Source organism: Podarcis cretensis, assembly GCF_951804945.1.
Source record: "Podarcis cretensis genome assembly, chromosome: 16".
Taxonomy (NCBI): Eukaryota; Metazoa; Chordata; class Lepidosauria; order Squamata; family Lacertidae; genus Podarcis; species Podarcis cretensis.
In genome coordinates, this window is record NC_137186.1 from 40,121,334 (window position 1) to 40,137,162 (window position 15,829).

General features: G+C 46.3%; 2 protein-coding genes across 2 annotated transcripts; one reads left to right on the plus strand and one right to left on the minus strand.

Moving 5' to 3' along the window:
- Nucleotides 1–249: 249 nt before the first annotated feature.
- SNRNP35 (small nuclear ribonucleoprotein U11/U12 subunit 35) lies at nucleotides 250–4,070 on the minus strand. The gene is made up of 2 exons (XM_079957200.1): nucleotides 3,834–4,070; nucleotides 250–2,559 (listed from the first exon to the last, which is right to left on the minus strand). The coding sequence occupies exon 2, from the start codon at nucleotides 2,446–2,448 to the stop codon at nucleotides 1,705–1,707; it is 744 nt and encodes a 247-aa protein (XP_079813326.1). The 5' UTR covers nucleotides 2,449–2,559; nucleotides 3,834–4,070; the 3' UTR covers nucleotides 250–1,704.
- Nucleotides 4,071–7,124: 3,054 nt separating this feature from the next.
- On the plus strand, nucleotides 7,125–14,982 carry RILPL2 (Rab interacting lysosomal protein like 2). Its single transcript, XM_079957241.1, has 4 exons — nucleotides 7,125–7,733; nucleotides 11,454–11,605; nucleotides 13,994–14,107; nucleotides 14,684–14,982. The coding sequence occupies exons 1-4, from the start codon at nucleotides 7,368–7,370 to the stop codon at nucleotides 14,703–14,705; spliced, it is 654 nt and encodes a 217-aa protein (XP_079813367.1). The 5' UTR covers nucleotides 7,125–7,367; the 3' UTR covers nucleotides 14,706–14,982.
- Nucleotides 14,983–15,829: the final 847 nt, after the last annotated feature.

The following is a 15,829-nucleotide window of genomic DNA, read 5'->3' on the forward strand; positions in this document are numbered from 1 at the left end:
TTCATTGGCTCTGGCTCCACCTCCTGTTGGCCTCCTGCTTTACAGCCTACCTGTCCTAATGGACACCAGCCACTTTGGACTATAGTATGAATGCAATAATGGAAATCCTTGTTAATATTTTACATGCTTAAGTGTTGCTGAAATTGAGTTTCCCCATAGTCCTATAATTTTAAAAGGGGGTTTGTTTTTATTTTTGCTCTTTATCACATGCACACAGATGCAACAACCTGAATAAACACTGCAAAGATGCTTGTTTTGCATAATTTATTACACTACAGGAGGGCTTGGGAAACACTTTTAACCCAAAGGCTGGATTCAAACCCAACCATGCTCCAAAGGGCGCATTTCAAAGGTGTGCAGGGCAGATAAAAAAAACCCAGAACCACCACCATCAAAACAAGTCACAAGTCTCCATGCCATATCAATCCCATATTACAGGGGTTGCCAATGTGCTTTCAGTTCCTAGCAAGGGGCTAACATCTCGCTAAGTGTCACAGACTTGAGCATTCCCTTAATGCAATTGTCTGATAAGGCTTAGCACACAACTGTGTGATATGCAAAAGGAGTGAATGTGTATCTTTAATAAAGATTCAGGGTATTGTAAGGTAAAAAAAAAGGCAATAAACAGCATGTTTGGAGGGAATGGGTGGGTATAGGGCTATGTTAACACTAGATCTTTTTAATATGCTAAATAAACTATTTCTGGATTAACAAGAGGTTGTCTGTTTTTGCATCTTCTATAAGCCACGGACCTCAGCCAAAGGTTTGGCTCCTTAATCCAAACTGATAAAAGAAATCCAGTCCTACGTCCTAGGCCTGGAACCTGGTGCCTCTCCTGACACCATTGGACTCCAACTCCCATCAGCTTCAGCTAGCATAGCCAGTGGTCAGGAATGATGGGAGCTGTAGTCCAGCAACATCTGGAGGGTCCCATGTTCCCTATCCCAGTCCACAGTCTTGCTGCTCTATTTCATTCCCACCTCAAAGGAGGGCCCTCCCGGCCTACCCTTGTTTCTCCTTCTTGTTTCCTTTTCTCATCCCACTGATCCACATGCTCCTCAACCCACTGTCTATCTCAGGAGTGGGGAACCGGCGGTTCACCAGGTGTTGCTGCACTACAACTTCCATCAGCCCTAACCGTTGGCCAAGCTGTCTGGGGATGATGGGAACTGCAATCTAGCAGCATCTCAAAGGACATGAGTTAAGCACCTCTGGCCTGCTCTTTTATCTCCTTTTGTTTAGCAACCTTCTATCTGGCCCCTTTTCTTGCTTCTCTAAAATTCCTCTCCTCACCCACCCTCCCTGCCTATACACTGCAGACCCTCCTTTCCCCCTGCCCTGTGAATTATTACATTCCCCTTAGTCAAATTGAGCTTTCCCTTCTCTGCTCTGTTTGTTAGAATTCCACAAATGTTGTGCATCACTGGTCATATGCACCAAAAAGCTTGGACAGGGTGGTGTAGAAGAGTGAGCAAGACGACTAAACAATTTCATCAGAACCTGCAACACCATACAGGATAACCCATTAAGTGTGCAGTGGAGCGTGATGATGAAAACACCCCACTATTTTGAAGCTTACAAGCCAGTTATCCAGGCTTTGTCTCAGTTTGCTTTTGAAGATGGGCCCACAATTTCCTATAATCCACTGGTGTTCTGTGGCTGTGTAGCACTGGAAGGGAGCCTGTCTTCGTCTCTTTGCTTCTGTCAGTGCCTGTCTTCATCTCTTTGTTTCTTTGAGCTGCGGTCCCGACTTCGATCTCTCTTCTCTCTGCCTCTGCTCCGTTCCTCTCTGGAGTGCCGCGCTCCATCTCTCTCTCCCCATCCTCGTGACCACTCCCGTTCGGAGCGCCTCTGGTCTCTGTTCCTCGTTTTCCAGTCCCTGGACCAACCTCTCTCTCTTTTTTCCGCCTGTCCTTCCCCGTAAAACTCACTTTTCATGGCAGGCAAATTGATGGGCTTCCGGAAGGGCCTGTCCCTGCCACCAAACCGCAACTGCCCTGACTCCTTCTTGCCACCAAAGCCGCCCCCGAGCCTCCGAGGGATCCACCCTTTGAGGGTCCTCTCCAGCTCAAAGTCCACAAATACCTCACGCTGGTCAATAACCAGCTTGTTGGCATCCCGGTAAGCTTTCACAAGGGCACGCTCCTCTTTGAACTCAACGAACGCGTAGCCCTTGGAGAAGCCAGTGACTAGGTCTCGAACCAAGCGGATATTCCGGGTGTCTCCGTACCGAGAAAAGACTTCCCTTAACTTCTCTTCTGTGGTTTGCAAGTTGAGTCTGGCCACAAACAGAGTGAGGTGAGGGTCCCCTGAAACGCCTCGGTTTGGCACATACCGTGCCGTCATGGCCCTCCAAACAGCCCGGTCGTGGGGCTCTTCATCTGTACCATCAATGCTCCCAGCTTTGAGGGGATCATACTCTTTTGCAATGGGTGTCCACTCGTTCATTGTCTGCAGGGGGAGCCTTTAGTGCATTCCAGATTTCAGGGTTCCTGTTTCTGTTTGTGCCTCTTCTTTTTTTAAAAAAAATATATTTATGATATTTAGCACACCTCTTACCTGTAATGTAAAACAAGTCAGTGTTGGTTTGCTACAGGACTGTATTTGTATTACTGTCACATTCCTCATTCCATTTTTAAAAATTTAATTTGGGGAGGTGAGAGATCTGACTTATTACCCTCCTCCACAACCATCCTTCTCTTCCCATTCTTAATTTCATGTATGTATGTATTTATTTATTGCAGTTTTTAAATCTCACCTTTTTCTCCAAAAGGCTGAGAGGCAGTGACTGGTCCAAGGTCACCCAGCGAGGAGAGTAATAATAATAATAATACCCCACCCATCTGAGTGGATTTTCCCAGCCATTCTGGGCAGCTTTGAACCCTCGTCTCTCTTGGGTCCTAGTATGACCCTCTGACCACTACACCACACTGGGCTCTCATCCGTCCCACCTCCCTCTCCCTTACAGATGATTCAGCACTGCTCAGCGAAAAGGAATCAAAGGACCTTGTGCTGCCACAGCAGCAAACCAACCCCTGTGAAAACTCCCATAGGAGACTGGGCAGCAGGAGATGGGGCGGACCTCTGTCTCAGATCCTGGAGAACTGATGCGGGTCGGAGCCCAGATGTAGAGACCCATGGACTTGGGTTGTATGCGCACCACACAGCAAAAGCACATGGCTCCCGCCCCCCGAAAAAAGTAACTGGGAACAGTAGTTTACCCCTTCACAGAGCTACAACTCTCAGCACCCTTGCCAAAGTAGTTCTCAGCATCCTTTGGTGGGAGAGTCGTGCGTTTTAAATGCAAGCTGCGCATCCAGTGCAGGAATATTCTGCTTGAACAATCCGGAGATTTAACACCACGTGGAACTTCTGCCTAACCTTTTGTCTGCGTGTGTCTGTCACAACGCAGCCTGCCTTGCAGAGCCCCAGAGGCCGGGAAGCAGGAGGCGAGTCTCCTAATGGAAAACTTTCTGAGCTCGAAGCATGGGTACCCCCAACAATTTAAAAAAAAATAAATAAAAAATCGGTTAAATATTTGGAAATATTTGGAATTTAGTATGTATTGATATAATTTGGAATTAACGTGATTTGATTGGTTTGTTAATAAAAATTATTTAAAAAAAAAAAGAAAAAGGAAAACTTGCAGAAGCAAAGCAAGCTGATCTGTGATCCGCTGATCTGTGATCTCTGATCCGCTGGCAGCCCAGGATCTCCTCCTCTTCCCCGACGGCTCAAAAGACCCCCCCCCCGAGAAGGGCCTGCACAGCCAGCAGCCAACGCCGCCCCCCCCCCGCCCAATTATTCCTTTTTCCCAAGAGAAAAATCCTCACCTGCCAGAGGAAACAAGGCGGAGCCCACCAGGCAGGCAGTTCGAAAGGCGGCTTCTCATTGGCAACGGCTCATTCGCCACCAGTAGATTCCTTGGACCTGGCAAGAAGAGGCATTGATCTTAATACTTGTTGGTTGGTTTGTTAATTTTCAAAGGCGGTATCCGATCCGCGGCCCGGGCGCGCCAAAAGAAATTCCCCAGTAGCCCGGCGCGAATCTGCAGGGCAGGAACCGGAAACACGTTTGGCTGGCCTGCCACGGTATCCGCGGCCCCCCCTGGCGGCAGAGGTCGCGCCTTACACCTGATTTTACCTCAGCACCCTCCTATTATGCCTTGAAGGTTATGTATTATTATTATTATTATTATTATTATTATTATTATTATTAGGCAGGTGACTTCATTGTACCATTCTCAGCGCCTGCTAAACACTTTTTTGTTTAGGCAACCCAACTTAGAAATGTAATTTTATTATATACGTGTGTGTGTGTGTGTGTGTGTGTGTGTTTTAAAACCCAGGTGATTTTAATATCTATTTTTATTTATTTATTTATTTATTTATTTGTTTATTTAATTTGTGTACTGCCCTTCATCCGAAGAACTCAGGGCAGTTCACAGCAATTTTATACCATTTCGCATAAACTGCTTAAATATTATACATATATATATTTTAAAAGCAGTATATACATTTTGCTAAATAATAATAAAGAAGCAGGTTTTTCTAAGCCCAACACATTACAAAACCTTGTTTTACTGAGCCCAAAGGTCTCTAGGGTGTCAAATAGTTCTTTTTATTGGGTAATAGGGATCAAGCCTCTCAGGTGACTGATTCGACCTACCTTGCCATTGGTGGTGCCTTGCCATCTCCCTTCATGGCCGCTCAAAAAAAAAAAAAGCAGAAATCAGTAAAAAACATTTTGAATCCAGTCAGTAAGAAAGTACAGTGATACCTTGGGTTACAGATGCTTCAGGTTACAGACTCCGCTAACCCAGAAATAGTACCTCAGGTTAAGAACTTTGCTTCGGGATGAGGACAGAAATCTTGTGGCGGCAGCAGCAGGAGGCCCCATTAGCTAAAGTGGTACCTCAGGTTAAGAATAGTTTCAGGTTAAGAACGGACCTCTGGAACGAATTAAGTTCTTAACCCGAGGTACCATTGTACAATTTATTTTTTTCTGGGTAAAGAAAAAAAATGGTTATATTTACAAGCAGCTGTACAATACATGTCCTATCCATTAAACAATACAGAGGTACCTCGGGTTAAATACTTAATTCGTTCCGGAGGTCCGTTCTTAACCTGAAACTGTTCTTAACACTTTAGCTAGTGGGGCCTCCTGCTGCCACTGCTGCGCGCTTTCTGTTCTCATCCTGAAGCAAAGTTCTTAACCTGAGGTACTATTTCTGGGTTAGCAGAGTCTGTAACCTGAAGTGTATGCAACCTAAAGCGTATGTAACCCGAGGTACCACTGTACATAGCAGTCCAGTCAGTATTCTGCTGTTTACAGTCATGACAATGAGGAGGAGGCAGTTTTTTAAACCACATTCAGCTTTGGAAATGGTTTCCGAATCCCAATATCCTGTATCATGCAATTGAATTGCAGAGTTGAAAGAGACCCTAGAATCATAGAATCATAGAGTTGGAAGAGACCACAAGGGCCATCGAGTCCAACCCCCTGCCAAGCAGGAAACACCATCAGAGCACTCCTGACATATGGTTGTCAAGCCTCTGCTTAAAGACCTCCAAAGAAGGAGACTCCACCACACTCCTTGGCAGCAAATTCCACTGTCAAACAGCTCTTACTGTCAGGAAGTTCTTCCTAATGTTTAGGTGGAATCTTCTTTCTTGTAGTTTGGATCCATTGCTCCGTGTCCGCTTCTCTGGAGCAGCAGAAAACAACCTTTCTCCCTCCTCTATGTGACATCCTTTTATATATTTGAACATGGCTATCATATCACCCCTTAACCTCCTCTTCTCCAGGCTAAACATGCCCAGCTCCCTTAGCCGTTCCTCATAAGGCATCGTTTCCAGGCCTTTGACCATTTTGGTTGCCCTCCTCTGGACGCGTTCCAGTTTGTCAGTGTCCTTCTTGAACTGTGGTGCCCAGAACTGGACACAGTACTCCAGGTGAGGTCTGACCAGAGCAGAATACAGTGGCACTATTACTTCCCTTGATCTAGATGCTTGATCTAGATGACCCTGAGGGTCATCGAGTCCAACCCCCAGGAGATGGACAGAAGTCAAGTGTGGTTGCATACACACTGCAGGTAGCCCTGTGTTTACACGGGGGGGGGGGGTGCGTTCCAAGGCACCACACACAATGAAATCAAGTATAATGGGAATGCATTGAAAAAGCCTGCAGACCCCCTGTTCTGCCCCCTCTTCATTGATGTTTCAGTCATGTATTTATGGCGTTTCCAGGACACTTCTGAGTTCAGTGTGATGTGCCTATACTCGGTCATGCACATATTGAACGCACGTAAACGGAGCTGCCTGTATATCTTTCAGACTCATTTAAACGACATTATAGGGTTGCTAAGGAAGTGTAACTGTGAGTGGTAAACTGCACTGCCCAAAATTCTTTCAGGGAAAGAATGTGCTTCAAATGTGATTTAATAGTGTAGCGTGTAAGCACTGGTTGTTCTCAGGAATATGCTGGCCCAATTACTTTCCCTGCCCTTCAACTTCCCTTCAACTTCCCGGATTTTCTTTTGAGGGAAGGTAGAAGCCATGACTATTAAAAGTAATATGAGTGCCATAAATGTATGGTATGGATATGACCATTGTGCTTTGTATGCGATCTTAGCTCTTTGCAGATGGAAGAGCAGCAGAAGTATCTGCACCCTTTGTTAAGTATGCAATACTGTGGTTATATTTATTTCTATGTGTTAATATTTATTTTAGTTCTTTAACACTAAACAGCTTTCTTATTATTTTCAGAAAAGCTTTAAACTGAACGCTTTAAATATGGGTGTTTGGGGGTTTTGATATGTAATGTGTACACATTGTATGAAATCATGAAGTTAGTTTTTTATGCTATTAAGAGTGCTATAAATGTGGATGCAACTGCTTTGCACGTGCGTGTATTTGTATGAGAAGCAAGTGCCTTGCTGAACTCTAGGCAACTGTGGGTGGTTATGTAGAATGCCTACGGATGAAATCATTAAGTATATTTTATTTTTTATGATATGGGTCATAAATGCACTGGGGGGGTGTGGTTTTGAGAAACAAGCACGTGTACTGAGCAACCTTCTTGCAAAGGGAACCCCTTCGTCACGGGACCGCACTGCTTGCGCGCCCGCCCGCCCGCGTCCCTGTGGCAACCCTCCTCCCTCCTCCCTTAGCTCCACCTCTCCCGCTGATCTTTGATTGGGTCCTCGGGAGCTTCGCCCTCAAGGCGGACTGGATTTGGCCTCTGCTCGAAACTTTCAAAGGAGGAAGGAAGTGGCTGGAGTTTGCAACAGGCAACTCCTTGCGATCCGGAGCCCCCTTCCTCCTTTCGCGCACTTGGATCTCCCAGGTGCATCCCATCAGTTTGGCATGCAAGCTGAGCAGCACCAGAAGGAGGAGGAGGAGGAGGAGGAGGAAGAAGATGAGGAGCAGGAAAGCAGTGGGGGGCCAGACAGCGCTTTCGAGAAAAGCCCCTTCCAACTGACTGCTGAGGATGTCTATGACATCTCTTACGTCCTGGGCAGGGAGCTACACAAGCTCAGCAGCGAGCCGCACGTGGCCGTGCCCTCCAAGGTGGCCCAGCTGCAGTTCAAGATCGTCAGCATCCTGGAGATGCTGGAGGCGCTGGTGAATGAGACCAACCTGACGGTGGAATCCCTGAAGATGGAGAGAGACAGCTTGAGAAGAGAGGTGGAGGGGCTCCGGGAGCAGGCAGCCAGCGGAAGCACAAAAGAGGTCTGTCCAAAATTGGGACTGAGTTGTTGTTGTGGTTGTTGTTGTAATTTATTGCATTTATATCCCACCTTTCCCCCCCCCAAGGACCTCAAGGTGGTCACACAGTTCTTCCCCTTCTTCATTTCATCCCCACAACAACCCTGAGAGGTAGTTTAGGCGAGAGAGAGCAGAGAGTGCAACTGGCCCAAGGTCACCCAGTGAGCGTCATAGCTGAGTGGGGATTCGAACCATGGTCTCCCACGATCCAGTCAGACACTCTCACCACCACACAACACAGGTTCTCATTATGAGATGTGCAGGGCCATAGCTCAGGGGTAGAGCACATGTTTTGCAGGGAGAAGGGCTCCCTAGCAACTCCAGGCAGGCTGGGAGAGTCTTCAGCAGCTAGAGGGACCCAGGGTCTGGCTAGGTATAAGGCAACTCCTTAGGTTCCCATTACAATTATTATTATTACTGTTATGTATTTATTTATACTCTGCCCTTTCCCTTGATGGGACTCATTATCACCATCATCATCAGTTTGGAGATGCAAGAGATGCCTTTGCCTGGGTCTGGCACCATTTGGACAGGAAGCTGTCTGCAGGCATCATATCGTATCAGTCATGCAAGTCTTGGAATGAGTTAGTCAGGGGGAAAAGGAAGGAGCGTCATGCCTGCACAAAGCCAGGCAGTTCTTTCCAGTGTCCCACAGCTGAGTGGAGAAAAGAGAACTGACCAGCCAAGCCGCCAGCATTCTGCACCTAGCCAAATATGCATCTGGCAAGCTTAAAAAAAAAAAAAGGCAAAGGACCCCTGGACAGCTAAGTCCAGTCAAAGACAACTATGGGATTGCAGTGCTCATCTCACTATCAGGCTGAGGGAGCCAGGGTTTGTCTGCAGACAGCTTTCCAGGTCATGTGGCCAGCATGACTAAACCGCTTCTGGTGCAATGGAACACCATGACAGAAACCAGAGCTCACAGAAACACCGTTTACCTTCCTGCCACAGCAGTACTTATTTATCTACTTGCACTTGCATGCTTTTGATCTGCTAGGTTGACAGGAGCTGGGACAGAGCAACAGGAGATCACTCCACTGCGGGGATTCGAACCACCGACCTTCCAATCAACAAGCCCAAGCGGCTCAGTGGTTTAGACCACAGTGCCACCCGCATCCTGCTCCTAGCCAGATATGCCTCTGTGGCATATTGCAATGTGGCAACCTTCTCCCCTGTTTGCAGTGTCATAGCTCCATGGCAGATTGCATGCAAGAGCAGAAGTGAAAATTATGCACATGGTTGAAATTTATTACATTTTTATCCCACCCTTCCTCCAAGCTCCAAGTCCACTGAGGACTGGGAATCTGTGACACACACACACCTTCCAGACAGGGCCGATGAGAGGGAGCCAGACCTTCTTGCATATGTTTTATCTGATTCTCAACAAAATGTATGTTTCATGTGCAATGCACACAGAATTCTGAATTACAGCTTGCAAACTTGTGCCGTGAAGTGAGCATTTCCAACTCTGTACGATTGTTTGCGTCTGTGCTTTGATGGTGTAACTCTGCAGTCTCATCTTTTGAAGCGCAGCTGCAGTTGTGCATTTTTGTAAGAGAACACTGTGTGAATGCAACAAACTCGTTGCATGATGCACATTTTGCTGTGTTACACATGGAAGTTTAATGTTTAGAGTGTGTGGTTAGTTTGGTAGCAATCGTGTGGGTGCTTGCATAGTTGATATTAGTCATTAGGATCTTAATATTCTCATCAGGTATGAAAGTTAACATATTTATCATTACCATAAAAATGAGACCACACATTTATTTTATATGCTGTGCATAGATTTTTAGCCAGTCTGCCCTTGCTGGTGCCCTGCTTCCACATGCCCTTGGCCTACAATACCCAGCCTCCCCAACCATTGACTATGCTGGCTGAAGCTGATGGGAGTTGGAGGCCAGCATTCAGAAGACCGCAGGTTCCCCATCTCTGGTATACATCAGATCGCTTGCACTTTTTCTTCACAACAGCCTTTGTGAGGCTGAGAGGGAGTGCTTGGCCAGAGGAAAGTGCTTTATACCAAATCAGATTATCAATCTACCTAGTTGTCTACAATGACTGCCAGTGGCTATCCAACATCCCAGAGGGTTTTTCCAGCCCTGCCTGGATATGCATTCCTGGTCCTAGTCTTAAACTACGTGTTTGTGAATTTTTTTGAAGTCCTACAATAGAAAGTGACTTACACAAATTTCACACTATGCAATCAGTCCTAAAAGGAAAATTATTCTTATTCCTATTTTTCAAAAATTCAGGGAGGGAGAAAGGGGAAATAAAAATGGGAAAAATAAGGAAAAAACGAAGTGTTGGACTGGGACCTGGGACACCCAGGCTCAAATCCCCGCTCAGCCTTGAAACTCACTGGGTAAACTTGGGTGTCTCCATCTAGTCTAGTCCACAGGGTTGTTCTGAAGCTAAAATGAGGAGAACTTAAGCTCCTTGGAGTGATGAAAAGGTGGGATATAAATGTAATAACATAGCAGCGAAGAAGTCAGAAGATAAGTGACTATCCAAAGGCCACCCAGGGGTGCATGGCAAAGCTCGAATTTGAACTCAGTTCTCTCCTAGCTTTCAAATTCAAACAGCTGACCTATGTTTTTATATGCTGCAGTGTGTACATCGTTCTTTATAGTAAGCATCCTGGCCCTTGCCAAGCTATAGAAATGGAGCATTAAATACCTGATTTTTTTCTTTAAGTCTCATATGGTCTTGCAAGTAGGATCTGCAACAGAATGTTGAAGTGTATCCCCCTTGCCTCCCAGCAGGAGCAGTGCTGTTCAGGATTCTGGCCAGCTGTGCCCTCCTCCTGGAAGAAGCTCAAAGGGACCACAGGGTTGTGGTGGCAGCGTTTCCGACGTTTTAGTTTAGAGAAAATGCGAGTAAGGCAACAGGATAGAAGTTCATAAAATTATGCATGGCATTGAGAAAGTGGATGGTGAAAAGTTTTTCTCCCTCTCTTATAAGACTGGAATTCGTGGGCATCTCATGAAGCCGCATGTTGGAAGACTTAGGGCAGATAAAAGAAAGTACCTCTTCGCTCCCCTAGGAGACAGTGAGGGCACCACCCTGGGTGGCTTCAACAGAGGATTAGACAAATTCATGGAGGAGGCGGCCAGCAATGGCTGCTAGCCACAGTGCCTCTGCTGTGCCTCCGTGGTTGGAGGCAGCAATGCTTCTGAATACTAGTTGGAGGAGAGAGGGCTCATGGGCTCGTGTTCTGGTCTCCCATGGGCATCTGGTTGGTCGCCGTGGGAACAGGATGCTGGACTAGCTGGACCATTGGCCTGATCCAGCAGACTCTTCTTATGTTCTGATTCCCTCCCATTTCCATTTTTTATTTTACAACTGGCATTCCCACTTTACTGAGTGTGCACAGATCTTGGGGGGGGGGGTGTGTGAAGATTATCTTGTGCACCTAAATGTCAGGGATCTCCTCGACCCCGTCAATGCCTTGCTCTTGTTTCTCCGTGGGCCTCTTTTTTTCATTTTGTAAAATTTATATGGGGGTGGAGACACTCCTTCAGGTATACAGGACCAAGGCCGTTCAGGGCTTGAAAGGTCAGCACCAACACTTTGAATTGTGCTCGGAAACGTACTGGGAAGTGGAGGCACAGGTGGTGCCATTTTGTTTGGCTCCGTTTCTGTTGGCATGCGCCGCTTGAGTCTTGCTGTTGTCCTGCCTTGTAGGTAAACCTTGGCCCCAACAAAATGATCATAGACCTCACGGATGCAAACTGCCCACGATTCACGCTGCAGGAGCTGAGGGAGGTGCTTCAGGAACGCAACCAGCTGAAGGCCCAGCTGCTGGTGGCCCAGGAGGAGCTGCAATGCTACAAGAGGTAAGCTGCTTGCTTATGACTTTTTTAAGGCAGCCCTTTGGAACGTCAACTACATTCTGTTTTTCCTGCTGGAATGCAGACTTACCATACTGGACTGTGCAATTATTTGCAGTTTGTGAGCAGCTGAGGAATTAAGCCGTGTAGCTATGATTTAGACACTGGGTAACACACATCCATGTGTTTATTGCTTGACTGATAGAGCCCCTCTAATTTCATGGGATTGGGGCTGGCTGGAAAGGAAAAATAGGGAAGAACCTAAACAGATGGAGAAGTGGAAGACAGGGCAGCAGGGGGAAGCAGAAATGGACAGAGAAATGGACAGAGGAGTAGAGGAAGCCCTCAGCAAGTGAGAGCTTCAGGATTCTAGTAAGTGTGATCTGTCGCTCTTCCAGCAGCCTACTGGGCTAGGTTGCAGTGATGGAGAGAGTGATAAGGATGAGTGGGAGAGGTTCTATGTGAATGTGTGCATGAGAGAGAGAGAGAGAGACAAAGTTGTGTCAGAAAGAGAGAATACAGTGGTGCCTCACAAGACGAAAAACCGCTAGACGAAAGGGTTTTCCGTTTTTCGAGGCGCTTCGCAAGACTAATTTCCCTATGGGCTTGCTTTGCAAGACGAAAACGTCTTGCGAGTCTTGCGAGTTTTTTCCCTCCCCCCCCCTTTTTCTAAGCCGCTTATCCGCTAAGCCGCTAATAGCGCTAATCCACTAATAGGGATGCTTCGCAAAACGAAAAAACTGCAAGACGAAGAGACTCGCGGAACGGATTATTTTCGTCTTGCGAGGCACCACTGTATCTTGGTTCAAACAGAAATGGAAGTAGTGAGCGGGCTTCCAATATCACTGATCCCTTCTTTGAAACAAAAAATTAGAACTGGTCTTAAGATGGAAAATAGATTTACATAAACCATGTTTAACTCTTGGAAGGCAAAAGCAGATGTGTTAATAGAATCATGGAATTGTAGAGTAACTTGGAAGGGATCCTGCCGGTCCTCTAGTCCGAATCTCAGCTAGATCATACATGACAGGTGACCATCCAACCTCTGCTTAAAAACCTCCAAGGAAAGAGAATCCACCACCTCTCATGGGAGTCTGTTCCACTATCGAAGCCCTTTTCCTGTCAGAAAGATCTTCCTGATGTTCAGTCACCTGTGATTCCTTTGGCTTTCCACCCACTTTGAAGTAATATTAGTTGTGTGTATGATGTGGGGGGTTCTTTACTGCTAATGTCAGTTCAACAATAATAGTGTTTCACTGACCAGAGAGAACAACTCTCATCCTTTGTAAAATCAGTGCGGGGGAGAAGGGTTTAACTTCTTAAAATCTATGTATGTTCTTTAGACACTTTAAAATATCAGTGGAAACAAGCCTTGGGGAAGAAATAGTTAGATCAGTGGACTAGACTGTGGATGAAGCCTCATTTCAGATCAGTTTCAGTGAGGAACTTGAAACTGATTTTGAAATTAATACATAGGTGGTACTTGACCCCTAGAAACTTAGCAGTGATTCACCCATGATCATCACTGAATTGTTAGAGAAGCTGCTGTTCTTAGGTGCTTATTTCCATGTATGGTGGGACTGCCCTGAGGTAAAAGTATTTTGGTTATTATTTTTTGCTGAAATGAATATAACAACACAGAAATAAATTGAGGTAGCACTAGTGTTTCTGAAACTGAATGTTTTTACAGACGATAACAGACCTACACGGTAATGAACTTGTTGGACATATGTTACAAGCTGCAAGGATTGTTAGGATTGTTAGTTAGGTATTGGAAAGATCTTTCCAGTGCTATGCTGTCAAAATTGATATTTAGTGGTACAGGAGACAGCATTCACATGTCATGTCAAAGTTTAAAGCTCCTGAGCTAAGTTGCCAAGATTCTTTAAGGTGGTGAGGGGGCGGGAAGTCATGTGCCATATTGGCCCAAATATAAACTGCGCCCAAATATATGCTGCAGCTTTAAAATTGGGGGGGGGGGGAGGTTAAAATACCAGAATATAAGCTGCTCCCTTCCTCGCTGCTCATGGCTGCATGGGGGGACGGGGGACGGGGAAGCTGCATTGCCGGTGGCCTTTCCACTTCCTCGCTCTCTCCCTTCCTGGATGGGGGCTACACACTGGGTGGGTGCCACTTTGCCGCACTCCTGGCGCTGTTTGCCCCACGTTCCTGGCTGCATACTGTAAGGTCACAAATATAAGCCGCACTTTAATTTTTCACAACCGGAATTTGGGGAAAAAGTGAGGCTTATATTCCAGCCAATACGGTAGTTTAAAATATGCTTTCAATGTATGGTGCGCCTGTGACCAGTTTCGTGCTTAATGATTACAAAAGGGTATATGACGTCCACATGTCATGTTAGAAGGGGCATAATCCCCTCTCTTTTCCTCTCAGTGGCCTTGTTCCAGAAAAGCAAGACTGGGGGGATCCCTTGCAGAAGGCTCCGACTGTGGGAACCACTTCAGATTCATGTCAAAGAAGGGAAGAAAAGACCACCATCAAGCGACTGTGAGTTCTGCTGCTGTAGTTGTGGGCCCAGGGCAGGAAAGAAAACCTAGGCAGTCCTGTTGGTCTAGTTATTACCAGGGGAACCTGAAATCTGCTTTAAAGGTACCGTATTTTTCGCTCTATAAGACGCACCAGACCACAAGACGCACCTAGTTTTTGGAGGAGGAAAACAAGAAAAAAATATTCTGAATCTCAGAAGCCAGAACAACAAGACGGATCGCCCTCCTGCAGTAATTCACCTACCTGGGCTGTAGCTCTGTGTGGCAAAGCATCTGATTTGCAAGCAAAAGGTCCCGGGTTCAATCCCAGCATCTCTAGGTCAGGCTGGGGGTGTGAAGAGCCAGTCAGTAGACAATACTAATCTATATAAGCCAATGACTGGACTCTGTAGTCTCTACTACAAACATAGGGTTACATGTCCCTACTCCCCCAATTGAACGGGGTGACAGTGGGTCACTGGCCTGGGCATGTGCCCCACTGTACCTACCTGTGATGGTGGCCCTGGCCCTAGTTGTTGCCTCACTGCACTTGGGTACCTCATCCTCACTCACCATCTATTCCTCCTTCCAAATGCAGGTTTGCTTTTAAAAAGCCCTGAAGAGGAGCCTCCCTTGTTGAGCTTTGAAGGCTGTATGGGAGACAACATCTGGAGCAAAAATTCAAGGACTGCACTAGTTGAAGGCTGTGCTGGTTGTTTACTGCAGCAGCTGGAAGGTTGGGGAACTGTGTTTCTGTGCAAAGTTAGCATCCCTTTCCCAAGTTCCTTGTTGCTACAGAATGTTTCTCACCTATATTATGAGTGCAGCCGTCCTACTGGAAAGGCTTGTACGCCTGCAAAGAGCGGAATAAATTGGTACGCACCTTCGTTTCTTTAATCATTCTGAGGTTTGCCTATTGATTTGTTGCTTTTCACAGGGTTTACGTCACAGCGGGGAAAAGAACTATTTGTCTGGCCTGTGCACGCCTATCAGATCATTTCTGTATTTATTGTGAAGGTTTACAATCTGGCTTTCAATTAAATGATACTCATCAGAGCAGCTTGCAAGGGACAGTGGTGGTGGTAGGAAACTCCCTGCAGCTGTTCTTCTTTGGCCAACAAATGGGGCCAAACTTGTTGGGAGAGAGGGGTTTGGAAGAGAGATCCTTAATCTCTTGTAGCAGAGCTAACACAGTGTTGATTGCTTCAAGCACATTAAACTTAGATTTACATCTGCCACCATCCAACTTTAAACTAACATTACCCATGAAAATACTTAGGCTAGAATAAATCACAGACACTTCGTTTTGCAAATAAGTGAAGTGCAAATACGTTTCAGAAGTTACAGCAAACAAGTCTACTTCCGCTGGCGGTAAAAACAAAGAAGAAAAAGAACTTTGTTTCCTTACAAAAAGGATCATATAATATTTGGGTTACATTAAAGATGCAGGCTGTACAAATCTCTATTTAGAGATTTAGTTCACTTGGCTTTTTTTCTTGTAGCTAGGAGCCATGCCGCAGCTCCAGCTTGTTCCAGCAGGTGGCAAAGAGAGAAAGAAGTTTGGGGGAGAAATGGCTACTGGGAACCTGCTCACACTCACTGGCAACTTCAGCTCAAGGCTCTGGTTAACCCTTTCATACCCACATGGGTGTTCACCTTTCTCCAGCATCCTTCCTTGGATGCGGGGGGGGAGGGGGAAGCAGCCTCCCAGTGGTCTTGGCTGATGGGTGTTGACAGAGGGTGC

Coding starts and splice junctions, on each gene's coding strand:
- SNRNP35 (XM_079957200.1), bottom strand. CDS start 2,448: ATGAACGAGTGGACACCCATTGCAAAAGAGTATGATCCCCTCAAAGCT.
- RILPL2 (XM_079957241.1), top strand. CDS start 7,368: ATGCAAGCTGAGCAGCACCAGAAGGAGGAGGAGGAGGAGGAGGAGGAA. Junction 7,734..11,453: donor CCAGCGGAAGCACAAAAGAG/GTCTGTCCAAAA, acceptor CCTGCCTTGTAG/GTAAACCTTGGCCCCAACAA. Junction 14,108..14,683: donor AAGACCACCATCAAGCGACT/GTGAGTTCTGCT, acceptor TTCCAAATGCAG/GTTTGCTTTTAAAAAGCCCT.